The sequence below is a fragment of the Eschrichtius robustus genome, chromosome 15, assembly GCF_028021215.1.
Source record: "Eschrichtius robustus isolate mEscRob2 chromosome 15, mEscRob2.pri, whole genome shotgun sequence".
NCBI lineage: Eukaryota > Metazoa > Chordata > Mammalia > Artiodactyla > Eschrichtiidae > Eschrichtius > Eschrichtius robustus.
Window position 1 is genome coordinate 59653340 of NC_090838.1, and position 20579 is coordinate 59673918.

At 37.2% G+C, this 20579-nt stretch overlaps 1 protein-coding gene across 1 annotated transcript in view; it reads right to left on the bottom strand.

Moving 5' to 3' along the window:
• Positions 1-20579, bottom strand: part of GFPT1 (glutamine--fructose-6-phosphate transaminase 1) — a 65158-nt gene that overhangs the window by 12333 nt on the left and 32246 nt on the right. The window contains exons 9-14 of the mRNA XM_068564846.1: positions 17403-17508; positions 15479-15642; positions 14463-14558; positions 9793-9890; positions 7840-7960; positions 7043-7200 (exon numbers count right to left, since the gene is read on the bottom strand). Of these exons, the coding sequence (XP_068420947.1) occupies positions 7043-7200; positions 7840-7960; positions 9793-9890; positions 14463-14558; positions 15479-15642; positions 17403-17508 (743 nt within the window). The remainder of the gene's footprint in view (positions 1-7042; positions 7201-7839; positions 7961-9792; positions 9891-14462; positions 14559-15478; positions 15643-17402; positions 17509-20579) is intronic.

A 20579-nucleotide genomic window follows, 5' to 3' on the forward strand; every position in this document is an offset into this window, starting at 1 on the left:
TACTTGGAATTTTAAAATTACTGGTTCAATTTCATTACTGATAATTGGTCTATCCAAATTTTCTATTTCTTCCTGGCTCAGTCTTGGGAGATTATACATCTTCAAAGAATCTGTCCATTTCTTCTAGGTTGTCCATTTTATTGGCATATAGTTGTTTGTAGTAGTCTCATGATCTTCTGTATTTCTGTAGTGTTGGTTGTAACTTCTCCTTTTTCATTTCTGATTTTACTGATTTGTGCCCTCTCCCTTTTTTTCTTGACGAGTCTGGCTAAAGTTTTATCAATTTTGTTTGTCTTTTCAAAGAACCAGTTTTTAGTTTCATTGATCTCTTCTATTATTTTTTTAGTCTCTATTTTATTTCTTCTCTGATCTTTATGATTTCTTTCCTTCTACTAACTTTGGGCTTTTTCTTTCTCCAGTTTGTTTAGGTGTAAGGTTAGGTTGTTTATATGAGATTTTTTCTTATTTCCTGAGGTATTCTTGTATCACCATAAACTTCCCACTTAGAACTGCTTTTGCTGCATCCCAAAGGTTTTGGATCTCATGTTTTTGTTTTCATTTTTCTCTAGGTATTTTTTCATTTCCTCTTTGATTTCTTCAGTGATCCACTGGTTGTTTAGTAGCATGTTGTTTAGCCTCCTCATTTGTGTTTTTTGCAGTTTTTTTCTTGTAGTTGACTTCTACTCTCATAGCATAGTTGTCAGAAAAGATGCTTGATATGATTTAAATTTTTTTTAAATTTATTTGTGGTTGCGTTGGGTCTTTGCTGCTGCACGTGGGCTTCCTCTAGTTGCGGGGGCTACTCTTCGTTGTGGTAAGTGGGCTTCTCATTGTGGTGGCTTCGCTTGTTGTAGAGCATGGACTCTAGGCACGTGGGCTCAGTAGGTGTGGCTTGCACGCTCTATTGCACAGGTTCAGTAGTTGTGGCACACGGACTTAGTTGCTCTGCAGCATGTGGGATCTTCCCGGACCAGGGATCGAACCTGTGTCCCCTGCATTGGCAGGCAGATCCTTAACCACTGCGCCACCAGGGAGGTCCCTTGATATGATTTTAATTTTCCTAAATTTATCAAGTCTTGTTTTGTCGCCTAGCATGTGATCTATCCTGGAGAATGTACCACGTGCACTTAAAAAGAACGTGTACTCTGCTGCTTTTGGATGGAATGCTCTACACATATCAATTATGTCCCTCTGGTGTAATGTGTCATTTAAGGCCAGTGTTTCCTTATTTTCTGTCTGGATGACTGGTCCACTGATGTAAGTGGGGTGTTAAAGTCCCCTACTACTTACTATTGTGTTACTGTTGATTTCTCCCTTTATGTCCGTTAGTATTTGCTTTATGTATTTAGGTGCTCCAATGCTGGGTACATATATATTTACAATCGTTATATCTTCTTTTTGGACTAATCCCTTGATCATTATGTATCCTCCTTTGTCTCTTGTAACAGTCTTTAAAATCTATCTTGTCTGATATAAGTATTGTTACCCCAGCTTTCTTCTGATTTCCATTTGCATGGAATTCCTTTTCTCATTCCCTCATTTTCAGTCTGTGTGTGTCTTTAGATCTGAAGTGAGTCTCTTATAGGCAGCATATATACAGGTCTTGTTTTTGTATCCATTCAGCCACTCTCTCTTTTGATTAGAGCACTGAGTCCATTTACATTTAAGGTAATTAATGATATGTATGTTATTGCCATTTTGTTACTTGTTTGGGGGCTGTTTTGTAGGTCTTTTTTTTTTTTTTTCCTTTTTCCTTATTTTGTTCTCTTGTGATTTGACAACTATCTTCAGTGTTGTTTGGATTCCTTTTTCCTTTTTTGGTTTATATCTATTATAGATTTTTGGTTTGTGGTTACCGTGAGGTTTTTGTATAGTAATATGTATATATGTGTGTGTGTGTGATCGTTTTAAGTTGCTGGTCTCTTAATTTCAAGTGCATGTTAACAACCCTGCATTTGTACTCTCCTCCCCTCACGATTACTGTTTTTGATATATTTCACATTTAATTGTATTGTGCATCCCTTAACTGCTTATTGTGGATATACATGATTTTACTACTTTTGTCTTTAACCTTTCTACTAGCTTTGTGGGTGGATGACTTCCTACCTTTACTGTATGTTTGCCTTTATTGATGAGCTTTTTCATTTCATAATTTTCATGTTTCTAGTTGCAGCCATTTCTTTTTCACTTAGAGGAATTTCCTGAACATTTCTTGTAGAGCAGGTTTGGTGGTGCTGAACTCTTTTAGCCTTTGCTTGTCTGTAAAGCTTTTGATCTCTCCATCAAATCTGAACGAGAGCCTTGTTGGTTAGAGCAGCGGTCCCCAACCTTTTTGGCACCAGGGACCGGTTTCGTGGAAGACAATTTTTCCACAGTCGGGGGTGGGGGGGTTCAGGAGGTAATGCAAGTGATGGGGGGAGGGTTGGGGAATAATGTGAGTGATGGGGAGCAATGGGAACGGCAGATGAATCTTCACTCACTTGCCTGCCACTCACCTCCTGCTGTGCGGCCCGGTTCCTAACAGGCCACGGACTGGCACCGTTCCACAGCCCAGCACTATTCCACAGCCCAGGCGTTGGGGACCCCTGGGTTAGAGTATTCTTGGGTGTAGGTTTTTCCCTTTCATCACTTTAAGTAAAACATGCCACTCCCTTCTGGCCTGCAGGGTTTCTGCTAAAGGTCAGCTGACAGCCTTATGGGAGTTCTCTTGTATGTTATCTCTTGCTTTTCCCTTGCTGCTTTTAACAGTCTCTCTTTCTCTTTAATTTTTGTCATTTTAATCGCAATGTGTCTTGGTGTTTTCCTCTTTGGGTAAGTCCTGTATGGGACTCTCCGGGCCTCCTGGATTTGGATGTCTATTTCTTTTCCAGGTTAGGGAAGTTTACAGCTATTATGTCTTCAGATATGTTCTCTGCCCCTTTCTCTCTCTCTTCTCCTTCTAGAACCCCTATACTGTGAATATTAGTACACTTGATGTTATCGCAGAGGTCTCTCAGTTCTGCTCATTCTTCTTTTCTTTTTTCTGTTCAGCATCAGTGATTTTCACTACTCTGTCTTCTATTTTATATATGTTTTCTATAAAGCACCTTACATGAATTTTTATCCATTCTAAGAAGTTTCTGACTTGATTTTCTTAAGTTCTACAGGTAGTCAATCATATCAATTGCAAATAAGAATTTGCTTCCTCCTTTCCTGCTGTTTTAATTTTTCTTACTAAACTGGATAGAACTTCTAGAACAGGGATAGCAAATATGTTTCATATAGAGTCAATCCTTACCTACTGGTTGTCACAGTGAAACATTATGTTGAGAAGGATTCTAAGGGCACCTTTTTTGCTTTGCAGTAATACAGATAAAATCCTAGGAAGGTTCCAGAAGAACAGCTAAGGCCCACCAAGATAAAGGTCCTGAAGCTTTCTATTTTGCTGTTCACTCATCCATTTTTCTCTATTATTTGCCTCCTTCTGCTTCATTGGGTTTCCTTCTTCTACCTTTTTGAGTTCAATACTCAGTTCATTTTCTCTTTGAAGCATTTAATGCTATGAACCTACCTCTATCACTCTGGCCACACTATCTTAATTTTTACCCATATTGTTCATTATAGTTATTTTTTCTAATAAGTTGTTTTAAATGGCAATTCTGATATGGTTCTAACTCAAGTTATTTAAAGAAACGTTTTTATGTTCCAGGCATTTGAGGTTTTTATTTACATTTTTATTATTAATCACTAGGATTACTGTGATATTGTCAGCTACAGTGCTATGAATAATTTTAACTTTAATAATTCATCCTGGGTTTTTTTCTAGATTATATGCTGAATTTCTACTACTCTTCTCTGGATAAGGGATCACTTCATGAGTGAATATTTTCCTGTCATAATATGGATAATGAGCCTCCTGTATAATAAAATCACAGTTTGCTAATGCTCCTTACCTTCCCAATAGTTAAATTAGATTCCCTGTTTCCTCTTGCTGCACCTCCCAGCTACCAGGTGCTCATACATTCCTCCACAGCTACCTGTCCCTGTGCTCCTATGTGTTCCACTGGCAGACTGGGATTTTTTTTCCCCTTAGCACTAAAGTGGATTTGCAGTCCCTTGCCTCCAGTCTAACGATCATACTTGTATTCTAAGTTCCAGTCCTTCCCAGTCTACTTCTTTCTACTGAAGTTTACTTTTCAATAAACCAATTAATCACAAAATATACTATCAGGACAGAGGGAGACACCCAATATCTTGGACTCCTGGGATACCTAAATTGTTTCCAATCCAAAATGATCGGATAATGAGTATTCTAGTTCCTCCAGCCCATAACTAAAAATGTTATTCTACAGAGTATGCTTCTTTGTTTGGACTTAAAACATCTCAGCACTGGTTTTTAAAAGCAAATATTAAACAGAGTAACTTTAATGCACATATTTTTTCTATTGCATTCAGCTTAATTTCCTATTTCATGTTTTTCATCTCATCAATACATACCAGGCAACCAATTATGAAAAAAATAAGCTACACCTCATATTTAGAATTACTGAGGTTTGAAAGAATTTACCAGGACAATGCTGACTCTCAACTTTTCAACTTGGTTTTACTTTTTACTCAGCCAAAAATAAAAGTTATATTGGTTTATTTTTTTTTTTAAATCAACAAAAGTCAGTACTGTGGTGAAATTCTAAACACCTGCAATAACATACAAGAATTACTGAGTCTGCACAGTTATACCTATCAATTTCTACAGAAATATCAAATTGTCTATGTTCAAACACTCTGAGAAGTTTAATAATATCTCTCTAACCTTGACAGTTTTTCAGGCAAAGTTGGGAATTAATCATCAAGATTATAGAATTCTTATGCTAGCTCTATCACAGAGCCCAGGGATCAGGATCAATTAGAATTTCTTTCATCACCCATTAACATATAAACTTATATTTGCCATTCAGAAATGATCTATAACTAAACACCCCAAAACTTTTAAATAACTCCAAGCCCAGAATGTCTATGGCAGTTAAGGAAAACAAAATTACTTTAGAATCCAAGAAAAATTAAACTAAGACTAAGCTGCCATAATACTAAAATTTTTCAGGGAGTCATTTTTTTAAAGAATTACAGTATATACTATAAAAAGATGCTTATTTTCCTATACAAGATGTACCATTGGAAGAACCTGGGTAAAGAGTACATGGACTTCTCTACTATCTTTGCAACTTCCTATAAATCTATAGTTATTTCAAAACAAAAAGATTTTAGAAAAGGACTTGCAGGAAAAAAAAAAACTACTGATACAAATAACACATGAAAAAAATCTCAAAATGTCATGTTAAATGGAAGAAGCTAGATACAAAAGACATGTATTATACAATTCCACTTATAAGAAATTTCTAGAAAATGAAATAATATAGCAAGAGAAAGCAATACTTGCCTGAGGCTGAGGCAGAGGGGTAGGAGTGGGAATTGACTGGAAAGGGGGACAAAGGAACTTTTTCAGGTGATTAAGTCTTCTAAAATTGGACTGTGGTGATAAACAGCCAAATTTACTAAAACCATATACACTTAAAATTGGTGAATACTATGGTATGAAAATTATACCTCAATAAAACTGTAGAAAAAAGGTTAACGGCAGAATCTAGGTGATGGGTATACAGGTATTCATGTAAAATTCTTTTAATTCTGCTGTATGTTTGAATATTATAATAAAACATTGAGGAAAATTTAAGTTTTCATGAATGATACAATTAGAAATCAAAAAAAACCTGCATTTCCCCTGGCAGCTCACAGATCAAGAAAGATTCAGTAAAAAGATAAGTCAATAGCCTCCATTCAGTGATATGATCCCACATCCCACACATGCCACACTGAAGCCCTTGCTTCAAATGTGTTTGAATGAAGGGTCTGGGATTCTAATCCCTGATCAAAGCTGTCTGTCTGGACACTGTTCCAAGAATCCACAAGCTGCTGCTGAGGGCAGCTGTTTATTCATTCAGGCACAGAATGGAAACCCAAGCACAAATATCTTACATGTTTTAATCACCACATGGAGAAAATTCAGGCTTCAGTTTTCTGTAAATTATAGTGTTAGCAATATCAAAGTAACCAAGAAACAAAAACCTCACTCAGAATTTTTACTTAAGAATTATAACTTTTCCACAAAAAAATTCCCCATGAAGTTCTTTAAATGGAAAAAGAAACAAATGTGGTTTGTATATGTTAACATCATCTTCCCTTAATTAAACTCAAATCCACCAAAACCTAAGCATCTTATTCAACAATCAGTAAGAAATATTAGACTTAGGCAGAAAAAGACAAGAAACTGAAATTTTGAAACTATAAAGGGTAATATATTTGTGGAGAACATCTTTTGCATTTATACAACTTTCTAAGATTCCTATTTTTATTACTAGTACTAAATTTATGCATATCCCAATTTCAAAGAGGAAAGTAGTCTCACTAGGCCTTAAAAATGAAAATGAAGGTGCTTTTAAATCTCCACAGATGTATATCTAAAGAGAAACAGATATTGTCATATAATACTCAATTTATTTTTTTAAATAGCCAAATTTTATACCAAAAGTGTACTCCTCTTTACAAACTTTCAAAGGGAGTGTGTAAATTTTGGCACATTTATTAGGATAGTATAAACCTGTAAATAAAAATGTCAAAAATTATTAGACTTAAGCTGGGTGTTTCTAATTTGTTATTTTTCTAATGCCCTACTATACTTAATTAAGAAGGGGCATTATACTTACCACATACCCCACCTCACACAGCAGGAGGAATATAAGTGTTGAATGTGGAGAGTCAGAAGAGACGTTTGCAAAATGAGCTTTACGTTACAAACGCTTGTCCCTTTTAAACTGTTAAGATGAGTGTGAGGAAGGGGGACAACAAGTGTTTTATCTATTACTGACCCTTAAGGCTTACGATAATTACGATTAGTAAACAATATGAATTCTACAAGTGCTAAGAAATGAAATATAAGATAAAGATTAGTCTGTTTCACCAACACTATGATTATGTAAATAATCACATGAGAACTAAGTCAAGAACTTACCTTTGTGCTGGCCACCCCAATCTCGGGCCCAGCATTGATGTGAACTCCACAGTCTGTCTCTCTTGATATGGAACTGCCAACCGTGTTTGTGATCCCGACAGTTAAAGCTCCTCTCTCCTTGCAGTACCGAAGACCCATCAGGGTATCTGCTGTCTCGCCTGGGTAAAAAGGAAGACAAAAGTAACACACAGAGCAGTCAACATATGCTGTTTTTTAGATGCAAAAACAGAAAACTGACTACTCTTTCAACAATATCATTTGTTTTGTTATTTTTTAACTGAAGTATAGTTGATTTACAGTGTTTCAGTTGTACATCAAAGTGATTCAGTTATACATATATATTTTTTTCAGATTCTTTTCCATTATACGTTATTACAAGATACTGAGTATAGTTCCCTGTGCTATACAGTAGGTCCTTGTTGTTTATTTTATATATAGTAGCGTGTATCTGTTAATCCCAAATTCCCAATTCATAGCTCCCTCCCTTTTCCCCTCATTTGTTTTAAACAAAATTTAAAACATGTACTTAAAACAATAAATTTGTAAAACTTTTAATAATAGGATCCTACTTCTTAGGATCATCTTTCCTTCTTTGTCTTTAAAAATTCAGCTCTTCTGAGTGTAAAATGTGTTGATTTTACTAACTCATTAAGAATTCCATAACATCAAAATAAACCTATATTTGTCAAGTTATCTGCAATAACCAGTTTATCTTTAAATATCAGTTTTGCCAACATATGCTACAGTTGTTAGAAAGAATGACTTTCCTTTTCTTTAAGTCTTTAAGATTAGCATACCTGACTGACTAATGAAAAAGCAAACATCATCTCGAAAAACCGGGGTGTTTCTATCTAGGAAATCACTGGCTAGCTCCACCATAACAGGCAACTCAGTCAGCTCTTCAAGAACTTGACGTGTCTGCAGAGAAAAGATGACTTGGTCATACAACTTTACATCAAATACTCTTTTTCACTGGACTTCTTCAGACTCAATGTATAGTTTTCACTTTTTCTGATTATAAAAATGATACATAACACAATGTTAGAAAATACAAACAACAGAGATTAAAGCATAAAAAAATAAAATAACCAAAGTCCCACCACCCAGGAGATAAGCACTGTTAATATTTTAGCACAAGTCTCTTTAGACAATTATCAATGTATGTATTCTTATAAGCAAATACACCCACACATATAAAATGTTTTGAGAAGTGGAAAAAGCACTGTTCTGAGTTAGCTTGTATATTAACTCTAACTTCCCAGTTCCTAATCTTTAAATGACAATTCATATAATACCAAATCACTGAGAATTTCAAATGATATAATAACAGATGTATCATAAACACTGAATTAAAAATAAACACTTCAGAAATACTATGTATTCATAAAGAATGCTTTTTCTCAAAAAAAGTCAATACACTTTAAAAATCTTGTTTAAGAAAGCTCACTATTTTCAAACTCTGTAGTATGGAGGGTAGAGTAGGGGGTAGATAACCTAGCTAGAATTAATTCAAGGACACTATTTTGTATGCTAAACCACACAGGATTTCTAATATTTGTTTGTTAACTATAGTAGTCTCAGCATCCACCAGAAAACCCAAAACAAAACAAAACCCTTACATCTTCTCAAATTAGAGAATTCTAACACAGCATATATATAATTTATGCCCCACAATTCAGGCTTAGCATTGGATGAAACATTTAATCAAATTTTGTATTTCTGAATAGAGGGCTCATTCAATAATAGATCTAAGCCACCATTAAATTAGGCAATCCCTTAATTTACACTAATGTCTTTAATTCATTCTTTTTTTTCCAGTGCTCAAAACAATCACTCTTTAACAACTCTTCCCTTCAAAACTGCACAGATTTTCCTTTTTAGGACCATGTAATTTGGGGCAGGGGGTGGGGAGGGGAGGGAGAAGGGGGTGCTTTAGAGAAGAAGAAAGCCTATTGAGATGCAAGGGTTGAGTGACCAGCTAGTTTCACTCACTCGTCAAATGAATGGCTCCCACGAGTATAGATAATTAATATTTATGCCCCAGCAAATAAAAAAATTACTGTCATGAACTTTGGAAATCAATCCTAAAAGTAGAAACTGAGTGTGTAAGGGTTTTCTCTACTTACAGGAGTTGACATCAACAGCACATTACCTGTCTCTTTACAAGGGAAACTACACGTGGATCTGATTTATTGGACTAAAAGACTGTTAAATTCCTACGCTTCTATATTGACAACCAACACACATCTTTGATACAGAATTTCAGCTTCCAAAATAACAATTTAAAGAACAAAGTCTATCAAAAAGAAGACTTCCCTTCTTTGCAGAAATGTGCCTACCAAGTAAAATCCTGTTGAGGTTCACACAGCCATCTGTCTGGGGCAAGTGAACAATGATACACAAAACCCAGTGATGGCTCTAACAGAAGTAGGCATGCACTGTGGACTGCAAGGCCAGGATGGCATAAGAACTTTCCACTCTTTGCCTTTCATGAAGTTAGTTGCAGGCGGTCTACCTGTATATGTAAGGACCTTTCTAAAGCAGATGATCCATTGATAAATAATTCCAAGTAGCTATTAAAATTTCTCCCCCCAACCTTCTTGATTTTTGCCATCACAACATGAAAAGAAAACACGATGTTTTAACAAAAAATAGTTTTACATGGTGTGTTACTGGAGATACTGTTTATCTGCAGATATCTTCTAATACCCAAAATGACAATTAAACTAAAATTTTAAGAAGCCACTTACTGCTACACCAGCATGATAACTTGTTCCACAAGCGATAAGAATCAAACGCCGACACCTCTGGATCTCCTTAATGTGATCCTTCAAACCGCCCAAATTCACTGAAATAAATGTTTGTGGATATAATTATTTAGGAAAGAACCATATGAAACAGGTAATCGCTTTTCAGAAGTGGCCAATGCCAATCTGGGAAACAACACTGCTCTTTTAAAGCATTCATATTCCTCTTAGGAAGCACAGTTCTCTCTCGTTTTGAAATGTAAACTAAGTAAGTCAGAACTTAACTGGCCACCCCCAACTTGTAACTAACCTTCCGCACCCCCTGACACGCCTACACAACTACAGTATCTACCACATCCTACCTTGTTCGGTCATTTTTACATTCCTCTCTTCAGATTAAAAGGTATCTTAAAGGCAGAACTATAGGGACACGGACAATAGATCAGTAGATGCTGGCGGCTCGAGGTGGGGAAAGGGCTGACTACAAAGGGGCTTGGGGAAATTTTTCCAGTGAAGGATCTGTGCTAACTCTTGATTGTTGTACAGGTTGTTTAGGATTATGACCATGTTGTGGAAGTTGGACAAAACTCGCTGAATTATACATTAAGAACAGTCAATTTTATTATACCTAATTATATCTCAGTGAGCCTGCTTGGGAAAAAAATTGTCTTAGTTGTGTTCATTTCCATTACATGCCCAGAACAGTGCCCTCAACACAATATAAACCACTCTCCTCTCAGTCTTTCCCATCTCAGTCAATGCCACCCCGTCCACCTAACGGCAGGGTCATCCATCCTTGGTTGCTCAACAGCGACTGCAGAAGCAAGTCCTGTGAGCCCCACCTTCAAACTGTACCTCTAACATCATCAGCCAAGTCCAACATCCCTCCCCGGGACAAGAGCCATACTCTCCTAACTTCTATTCTCTACCTCCTAGAGCCTGTTCTCCACACACAGCCAGAATGATCTTTTAGAGGGATTCTTTAAAAACATAAATCTGATCACAAAACCCTCCAATGAGTCTGTCCTCTTTCTGTCTCTATAGCCACGTATGTGTTCTGCTAAGGGTGCCTTGTCTATGGGTCCTTCTACACATGGCTAGTTTTCTACCTGTGAGAAATGTTCATCCAACATTCATTCAATTATTCAACTAATATTCTGAGCACCTACCAAGTGAATATACTGCCCAAGGCTCTGTGTGGCTACCAGACAGTTCGGCACCCGGCTGAGGAGAGCAGTGAGCACGCCCGTGGGCCGCGTCCTTCTCCATCTGACCCTCCGTCAGTCTGTCTACTCTGCCCCTGCTCTTTATCTCCTCCACTCTTTTCTTCTGCCTTAACTAGTTACAAAATGGAACCAAGGTAGATGTCTTGCTTTTTATATTTTTGAATAATTTACGTTCTTCCTTTTAAATTTCAATACTGAGAGGGCCGATTATATCTCTCTATTTTAAGAAACTAGTTAAGTAGAAAATAAAACAACGAAAAGCTTCATTGGCTTCCCAAGTAATTTTGGAATGAAGTCCAAACTCCTTATATGGCCTTCAAGTGGCCAAGAGCCCTGCCTCCTGCTTCACTCTGACCTACTCTCCTAGCACGTCTCCTCTCACCCAGGCCACCCCAGCCAGACTGGCACTCTTGCTGTTCCTTTTCACGTACCTCTGCCTCAGACCTCGGCATGTATTGAAAAGACTTGAGGGAAAAGGAAACAACATTAAGAGGCTGGGTAGGGAGTCATGCAAAGGCAAATCCGTTTGGAGATGACTAAGTATAAAGCAGACAGACTATCAGAGAGACTTGTATTTCAGATGATGACCAAGAAGGACAGGGAGGTTAGACAGTGAGATTAGCTGGTCACAAGCGTTTCCCTAAAATTAGCCCTAGCAAATTCCCTGATGGCCGAGGGGCGTTTGGGATAGTTCTGGAAGGAGTCGCCCATGGTCTGAACTGATGCTTTGGAGAGACTCCTACTTCTGGTAAGGGAGACCACTAACTACAGCAGGAGTGTCTGGAGGAAAGGGGTGGGATGGAGCGGGAACACCACTGAACACTGGAGGCTAGTCCGGCTCCATAGATGACTGGCGGTGTGACCTTTGGCCAGACTGCAAACTGACAGAGCCTCAATTTCCTTATCTTAACAACAAAAAAGATAACAGCTATCCTGTTTATATTATAGAACTTTTATGAGGAACACATACCATAGATAAAAGTGCTTTTTAAAATCATGACTTTTCAAAGTTTATCTCCTTCTTTTCCCTTATAAAACAAAACTTTTTCCTAACCTTATTTCCATTCCATACCATAACAGTATTTACTGCTACTCTCCCCGTTCTTCCAGTTCAACCACCTTCCACAACCCCCTCTCCCACACAAGCAGATACAGGTCCTTCTTTGGAGTGCTCCTGTTTCTCTCCTGGCCCCCGCTGCCCTCCCATTCCCCACTGCTTTACCCCAGATGGGACAACATCCTTACTGGCGACTGCATCTCAGCCTCTCGCTCCTCCAATGCACACTGGAGACTGGTACCCAGGTCACTTCAGTAAAGCTCTGATCACCCCTGGCTCCTAAGTCTCCTAACAGCTCTGCAATTTCTACAAAGGGAGGTACCCTTCACACTCAACAGAATGCATTCACGGCCCTCCTGGGCAGTTCACACTCAATAGAATGCATTCACGGCCCTCCTGGGCAGTTCACACTCAACAGAATGCATTCACGGCCCTCCTGGGCAGTTCACACTCAACAGAATGCATTCACGGCCCTCCTGGGCAGTTCCTCTCACCTTCTTCCCTAGACTTACTGCTCTCTATTCCTCTTCAAGTACTAGATGCGGCAGACAAACTGGACTACATATTATTTCACAAACAAATTTCTGATGGTTTTCTACTATCTCCTCTTAGCAAATGCACTCTACCCAACTGCAATGCTCCCATCTCATCTTAACCTATTCAAACCTTCCAAATCCTTTAAACCACCACCTGCCTACTTCATGGAGCCTTCCCTGGCCCCCTGTCCACAAACAGATTCATTCTCTACTTTCTCTAAATTCAACACTAAACTTTAAACATTTCAACATTAAACTGTGTTTCTAATGTCATTTATCATATTTTACCTTTCTTTAAATAGTTAATTATGTATTCATCCCCCTTCTAAGAACCTCAAGGAGGAGACCGCAGCAGAGGTAACTTTCCTACAGTCCCTGATACATTCAGCATGGTGCTCCACACACCATGTTCACCAGATGTTCAACTTATAATTCAGCCTTCAACAAATCTCTCCTGCTGAGAAAGAGTCTGATGCCTCCAGAAAAGAAAAGTATACAAAAACCACATTTATTCAGAGAATCATTCTCTATCAGTTAGCAGGACGTGACATAAAAGAGAAGGCACTTAATATTATATGTATAACACACAAATTCAGGAAAAGATTGTTGCATACTAGATATAATTTCTCAAAAACTGATTCCTAACACTGAGAAGCTTAGCCCAAAGCTTGTTTGTTAAACTGTTTATTAAACTGGTCATGAAGAATGTTCCATAAATCTGATTTAGCGATAAATAGTTTATGGATACCCTATGACCACAGAAAGTCAGTCTCAAACTCATCTCAGCAAGGTGCAGAAACTCCTGTGACACAAGGTCTAGAGAGAACTTCCAGAAGTAAGACCAGAGCTGCACTGTCACCCCACCTTAAACAGGCAGGAAGGTACAGGTTATCCCATAAGGCGTTAGGCAAACACCTGGAAAACCTCTGGGAAGTTCACACTTCACTCATTTATAAACTGAGAGAGAAAACCTAGGCTGAACACATACAAGCAAGCTTCCCAACAAGGGGACCAGGTCCCATTCTTCTGAGAATTCAGTGTTCAGAACAGTCCCTGGTACATAGTAGGTGCCCAATAAAGGATTTTTGTACTGAAAAGAAGTTAAATGTTCTTAATGGTACACTGAAGGACTTCTTTTTTTCTCCAGGAAAATCACCCTAATAGTCCCATAACTGACAATTTTCAAATGTGACTTTCTAGGCATTTCTTATATTTTTCATAACCATTTTAGAGGTATGCCACTTACCATAAAATTCACCCTTTGAAAGTGTATGATCGTGGTGTTTAGTATTTCAGAGTTGTGCAACCATTACCACTATCTAACTTTAGACTTTCATCACCTCCAAAACACCTGTATCCATTAGCAGTCACCCTCCACTCCCCTGTCCCTTCAGCTCCCGGCAACCATTATTATTATTATTCCCTTATTTTTTATTGTGGTAAAATATACATAACATAAAATTTACCGTTTTAACTATTTGTAAGTGTACAATTCAGTGGTATTAAGCACATTCACATTGTTGCGCAATCATGACCATCACCCATCTCAGAACTTTGGCATCGTCCCAAACTGAAGCCCTATACCCGTTAAACACTAACTCTCCATTCCCCCCTCTCCCCAGCCCCTGGTGACCACTAATCTACCTTCTGTCTCTACAAATCTGACTAACCTAGATACACCTCATATCAGTGGAATCACACACTGAAGGACTTTTAAAAGAAGACCGGGCTCCACTGATGGCTGGCAGCCATAGTTATTCTACAAGGCTATAAAGGACAATGAACCCGATAAGGCTGTCAATGTCAACCCCCATGAGAGACTTTGAAATAATAACATAATTCACATGTAATTACCAGTATAGTCATCAAAGTTGACTCTTCCTCTCATTGTGTTCACAACTGACTCTGGCTGCTCAAAAATTTCCTTCTGCATAAATGAACTGAAGTTGCCTAAAGTAATATAAATTGTATCATTAAAACAAAAATTAACAAGCCAAAGGATAAGAAATTTGTATTCAACTAAAAGTCTATCTCCTTTAATATAATCTTAGTAAATGAAATGAAACGAAAGGTCATGCAGTAGAGAACAATATTCATATATGACATTTTACCCAACGGGAAGAAAAATAAACAAGGAGGAAAAATACTTTTATTAACTTCATACCTAAAATATGCAATTATAGAAAAACAGGGGAGTGGGACAAGCTTAAGTTTTAGAGTCAGATCTAGGTTCAAATCATGATTCTATCTTTTAATAGCTAACCAGCTCTGGGAAATTCCTTAATCTGTAAAATAATCTGTTCTAGCAGCTATTTCATAGCGTGGTAGTGTGGATTAATATAGTAAAGACTTGACATATAGCCATTATGCAATAAATGTTAGCTTGTTTTTCACCACAACCCCATCAGAAAGGAAAATAAAAACCACAATCACCATAATCATAATAGTTAATAGTAGCAAACATTATGTAGAGCTCACTAAGCATGTCAGACACTGTTGTAAGGGCTTAATCCCCAAAACAACCTTAATGAGGTAAATCCTATTATCCCCATTTCACATATGAGAAAACTGAAGCACAGAGAGAATAAGAGAGGAACAAAGAATAGAACACAAACTATGTTTATAAAGTATCTTAAAACATCAAGTACCACTTAAATAATTGATTTCTTTTTTAATGTTAGAAACAAGAAACCATGAATTCATCTGAAGAAGTATTGTCAAAACAGCAGATAATTTCTCCAAAGAATCATGCCCCTTTCTGGGGTTATCCCTTCACTAATCTGTATTATCAGATTCCTACACCAGGTCAGGAAGGAGAAAATATCCTTTCCATCGAGGACACCAAGGTGTAACAGGATAAAAAGGTTCACCCTTCATGATCTGCTGGAGTTCCATCTGGAGGGTCTGCACAGCTCGTCCAGGGTGATCTCCCGCAGTCCGTTTAATTCGATGGATAGAAAGACGGCCGTCCACCACTGCAGCGACATCATCATCCTCGAGAAAGATGACACGATTGGTGTGTTCTATGACAGCACTAAAAATGTTCAAGGAGACAGTACAATCAATAATCTAGGATGATGACTATAAACACAACTATCATTAGGACAAAAGGACCAAGTTCAAATACAAAGTCTATCACCCTGCAATATCTCTGACAACTTTCTGGTTATCAATGCCATTCCCTACAGGGAAATGAAGGAGGGGGATGGTCACTGCAGACAATGAAGAAAAGGAACTCTGTGTGGCAACCAATTTGATGAGATCAGATGAGAAAGCATGGTTATTTCCTCCTCATCCTACCTAGCATCAGTCCTCCAATCATAACTCCTAAATATTTCCCAAAGCTTCTCTCTGTGTCCACCACCACAAACCAGTTCAAGCTACCATCAGCCCTTGGCTGAACTACTGCAGGAACCTCCCAACTTCCACCCACATTCCCTCTAACCTCCCTCCATCCACTCTCCATTTCTGCCAAAATGGACATCAAAAGACAACCCTAATCAAGATTTCTCCCTCACCAACACACCGCTCAACAGCTTCCCTTTAGCTCTCAGGAAAACAGCAAAATGCCTTTACCATGACCCCTACCTCTTTCTCTGACCTTGTCTCCCACCAAACTTCCTCTCCATGCCAGCCACACTCACACCCAGCCCAAGATCTCACAGGCTGATCCATCTGCAGAGAATGCCTGTTCTTCCCTCCACCTCCTTACCTAATTAACTCCTAGTATCTCCTTAACTCTCAGTTCAAGCACCATTCCCTTAAAGAAATGTACCCATAGGACGGTTAAGTCACCGTGTTATAAGCATTCTGTAGTTCGTGTCACGGCTGGAATTCTATACTTGGTGACCATTGCCTAAAATTTGTCTCTTCCGTTAAGGAAGAGCTCCTTAAGGACAAGTAATATTTTTATTCTTACCCACCAGTATCTCCTGAGCCAAGCACATGGCTTTGCTGGAGTGTTCAATATGAACGCATGAGTGAATGAAAAGAGGCCAAGACACTTCTGCAACTTCCAGATTATTTAAGCCAAAACTGTCAACTCTGTAACAAACCTACCTAATGACAGCAATGACACATCTCAGCACCGACGACATACCCTACATACCTGTAAAATTTAGAGAACAGTGAAGCCTGTTTTCTCACTGAGATAATACATCCCCTGCAGTCGTGAACTGCATGATCATTCATTTTTAGATCCCCTTACTTTCAGGCACAATGAATGATTCAAATACCTGTTGGCGATTTGAGTGATTCCATTTTATCCTCATTACTATTCGCATTTCATTTATAAATGCCTCTAAGCATCCCCACTGCATTTTCTCTCAAAATGTCCTAGTCTAATACTATTTCCTATATAAAAGTGATTTTGCTGCCAATTACTTCTGAATTAAAAAGATGTGTCCACGTTGGATTAAAACTACAATATAGGTTAGCAATTATACTATAATTGGTATGCTCCTAAGCCATTCTACTCTCCAATCTAAAATCTCTCCTTCCTATAAAACCTGGGTTAAGGCTCCTAAAAGAAGAGGAAAAAAAAAAACACGAGCTCAGAGTAAACACACTGGAACAAGTCTCAAGGACTTATCTCTTCTTTGTACACTGACCTACATACTTTGAATTGAGAGCAAAAACGTTCTAGAACACCATCTCCAAAAAGGTCACCTTCACATCCTTAATTAACAAAGTTCTCCTCTACAGCATGACTAGATATATACAAAATGACTTCTTGGTTTCTTGTAGCATGAGAAGTTTTACTAAGAATTCTCTGAATCAACCAAGGAAGCTCACCTTGCATCAGAAGCAAAGTAATACTCCACTGCTTTTTCTTCAACGGGGAAAAGGCAAGTTGTGCTGTCCACACGAGAGAGATTACAGCTTCCTTTCTTATCTTTGCCTATATTATAGAGTTAACAGAATCAGCACACATGTAGAAAACCATGGCTGATATATAAATATACATAATTTTCTACAAAATCAACAAAAAACCATAGCAATGCAAAATAATTCCAGCAACTTTTCAATGCCAGGTAGATCACCCTACTTCCATGCAATAAGCCAACAAGAACAACGGGCATAGAGTGAAAGAGCAACTATTAAAGAGAGCGTGACAGATACAGTGCTGTGCTATACGTTCTTTAATGTGATATTTCTTTTCCAAGTAAAAGGTAAATAATTAATGTCACTAAGTCTTTTTTTAATGTATGTATAGCCTAATTTTAATTTAACTTCATACAAAACTTAATGAAATTAATACATATAAGTTTGTGTACTTAAACTTATCATTAAAATTACATTAAAAATATCAAAATTGTGCAATGAAAAATAAAATGAAGCCTAGTGGCATATTTTTATTATCTCCTAACAAAACTTCTCTAGATTTTAACAGTAAGTCAGCATAACAAGTCAAAGTTCAGGCTACACTAATTCCGATCGAAAAACAAAACAAAGATACCTATAACTCTCTAACCATGGTATATCTACATGGCAGCTACTGCTAAGCACTGGAACTATAAACCCAGAACCTCTCCTTTCTTAAAATTGGATTTTCTTACATTACTTTTATGTCAGGATAAAGTAGAGTCCTTTTGCAATGATGATATCTTTTCATTCTAGCACTTTAGAATTCTGGCATTTCTACTTAATTTGTCAAGCTATTGATGAAGAATTTTTTTCCTCTCTGCTTATTCACAACTAAAGTCAAAACTAGAAGGCATAATGAAGTTTGACAAATTTGCCAAATACAGAAAATACTATTAATTGAAGGTTATATAAATGTCACAGAGACAAAAAAGCACCTTTCTCTAAGATCAGGACATAGTAGACCTTGTAACCAAATGGATACAATGGCCAGAGGATACCATAAATACACTTGTAAAAACTCATATTGCGTCCATCCTCTAAAATGCATGTCTATAAAAACCTGATAGTAATTATTCTCAGTAACATACATTCAAAGTTCTCCACAACCCATGATTATTTGGTGTGTTTTAGGCATGAAAGCAAAATAGCTCTTTCCACCCAAATTCAATAGCAGGAAAGATACCACACTTTAAAAAACAAGTATAAGATGACATCCCAGAGAAGATAACACTATAAAAAGATAAAACAGATCAGTGTTTGCCAGGGGCTGGGTATGGGGACAAGGGTTGACTACAGAGGGTCAGAGGGATAAATTGTTCTTTATCTTGATTGTGGAGGTGATTATACAACTCTATGCGCTTGACAGAACTCATGAAATTGTACATCAAAAAGAGTGAACTTTACTGTATGTAAAAAGGTGAATTAAAAAATAGGCAAAAGGATAGGCCAGCACCTACATTTTAAAATTTTTAAATACAACTAGCTTTGGTTATAAAATGTCCTACTGGGGTTGAGTTTCACCATATTCTTTCTACAAATATTGGTTATTTCCTTCTTCAAGTAACAGGGTATATTTAAATACAATATTCAGAAGAATTCAAGGTATCACTGCCTATTTAAATGAAAAGAATATTACCACTTGACATCTATATGACTGTTACAATCTGTAAAATGTCTTCCCATCTATTGTTTATCTCCTCTGATTTGACTTAAGTGGAAATGATTATTATCATCCTGCTTTATTTGGTCAGTAGTTATACCTGGAGAAAATAGCAAATGTTTGAAAGCCAGTCCAGTGTTTTCCCCTTTATACAGCCTCTTCAATAAGAGGCTGTACTTTTTAAACTAAACTCTGCTGAGCCATACATTATCTACCTACTAGGAGCTAGAGAACTCAGGGTTACTAAAACACAACCCCTCATCTCAAAAAGATGTCTCACGATAAATTTTTCTTCCAACTTCTTAAGACCTTAGCCAATGTTTTTCCATTGCTTCTAAAAGCAGCCTAAGACACTGTACAAGGTAACACATCACATAAGTAATATATACACAAGCAGAATTATTAACAGAAATCTGGAACTCTGGATCCAAAATTTATACTGGTAGGCTAGTTTTTTTTCTGAAAAGAGAGGGAGGGGAGGAGGAAAATAAGTTCTAACATCTCAGGACTGAAGGCTATTTAAGGAAATAACTTTCTGCTCTAGGTAAAACAGTGAAAGCAGCCACTATCTAAAGATGAATAGGTTTAGAGTACTTCGCTAAATCTTTTTCAAAAAACCAAGAATTATGCATTAATAATATGGGTTTCAATTTCCTGAATTTACCATTCCCTGTGTCTTTTCCAGAGAGAGCTTTTAGTAAAAAAGTAAACAAAAATAACACATCATTTTTTGTCTAATTATATCAATAAAATGATCCAGTTTGTACAGCTAAAAAGATAAACTTCAAACGTAAATTTAAAAAAAACTCCAAATTCAAACAAAGCCAATCAAGGTATCAAATGTAAAAATATAAACGTAAAATGTCATGCATAAAACAAAATCCATTTGAACATATTTCAGTTAAAAATTAGGCTAAATTATTCAAATAACTACCACAGAGGTCAATCTACAATAGCCTAGCACGCAAACACAATGCTCTTTTCCTAATCTCAGCATCTTATTTATAATAATGTATCCTACATGATTTTAATTTAAAACAAAGGAAAAAACTTTAAAATTTCAACTATTTCCTCAAATCTCAGAGATCTTAAAGAAACAAATTATTAAAAGCAGTTTTCTAAATGCCAAAAGCAGACAGACAAAATACACTCCACAAATTAGAAAAATAATGTCAAAATATGTTTCCCCATAAAATAAGCCTGTTTTTAGAGGCCCAACACATTCACTCACTCCAAGAACAAAGAATTAGTAAAGAATGAACAAAAGAGGATAAGATTCCTCCCCATCCATGCAGAGTGCATTTCCCACCTCTTTCTCCCTGTGATCCCCACCATGTGAATTTTGATCCAATCTGAGTCCTAGCTAAGGATATATAACAGAAAAAAATTCTACTCGTCAGAGAAATCACAAAAACAAATTCTTTTCATATCTAGACAGAACTATA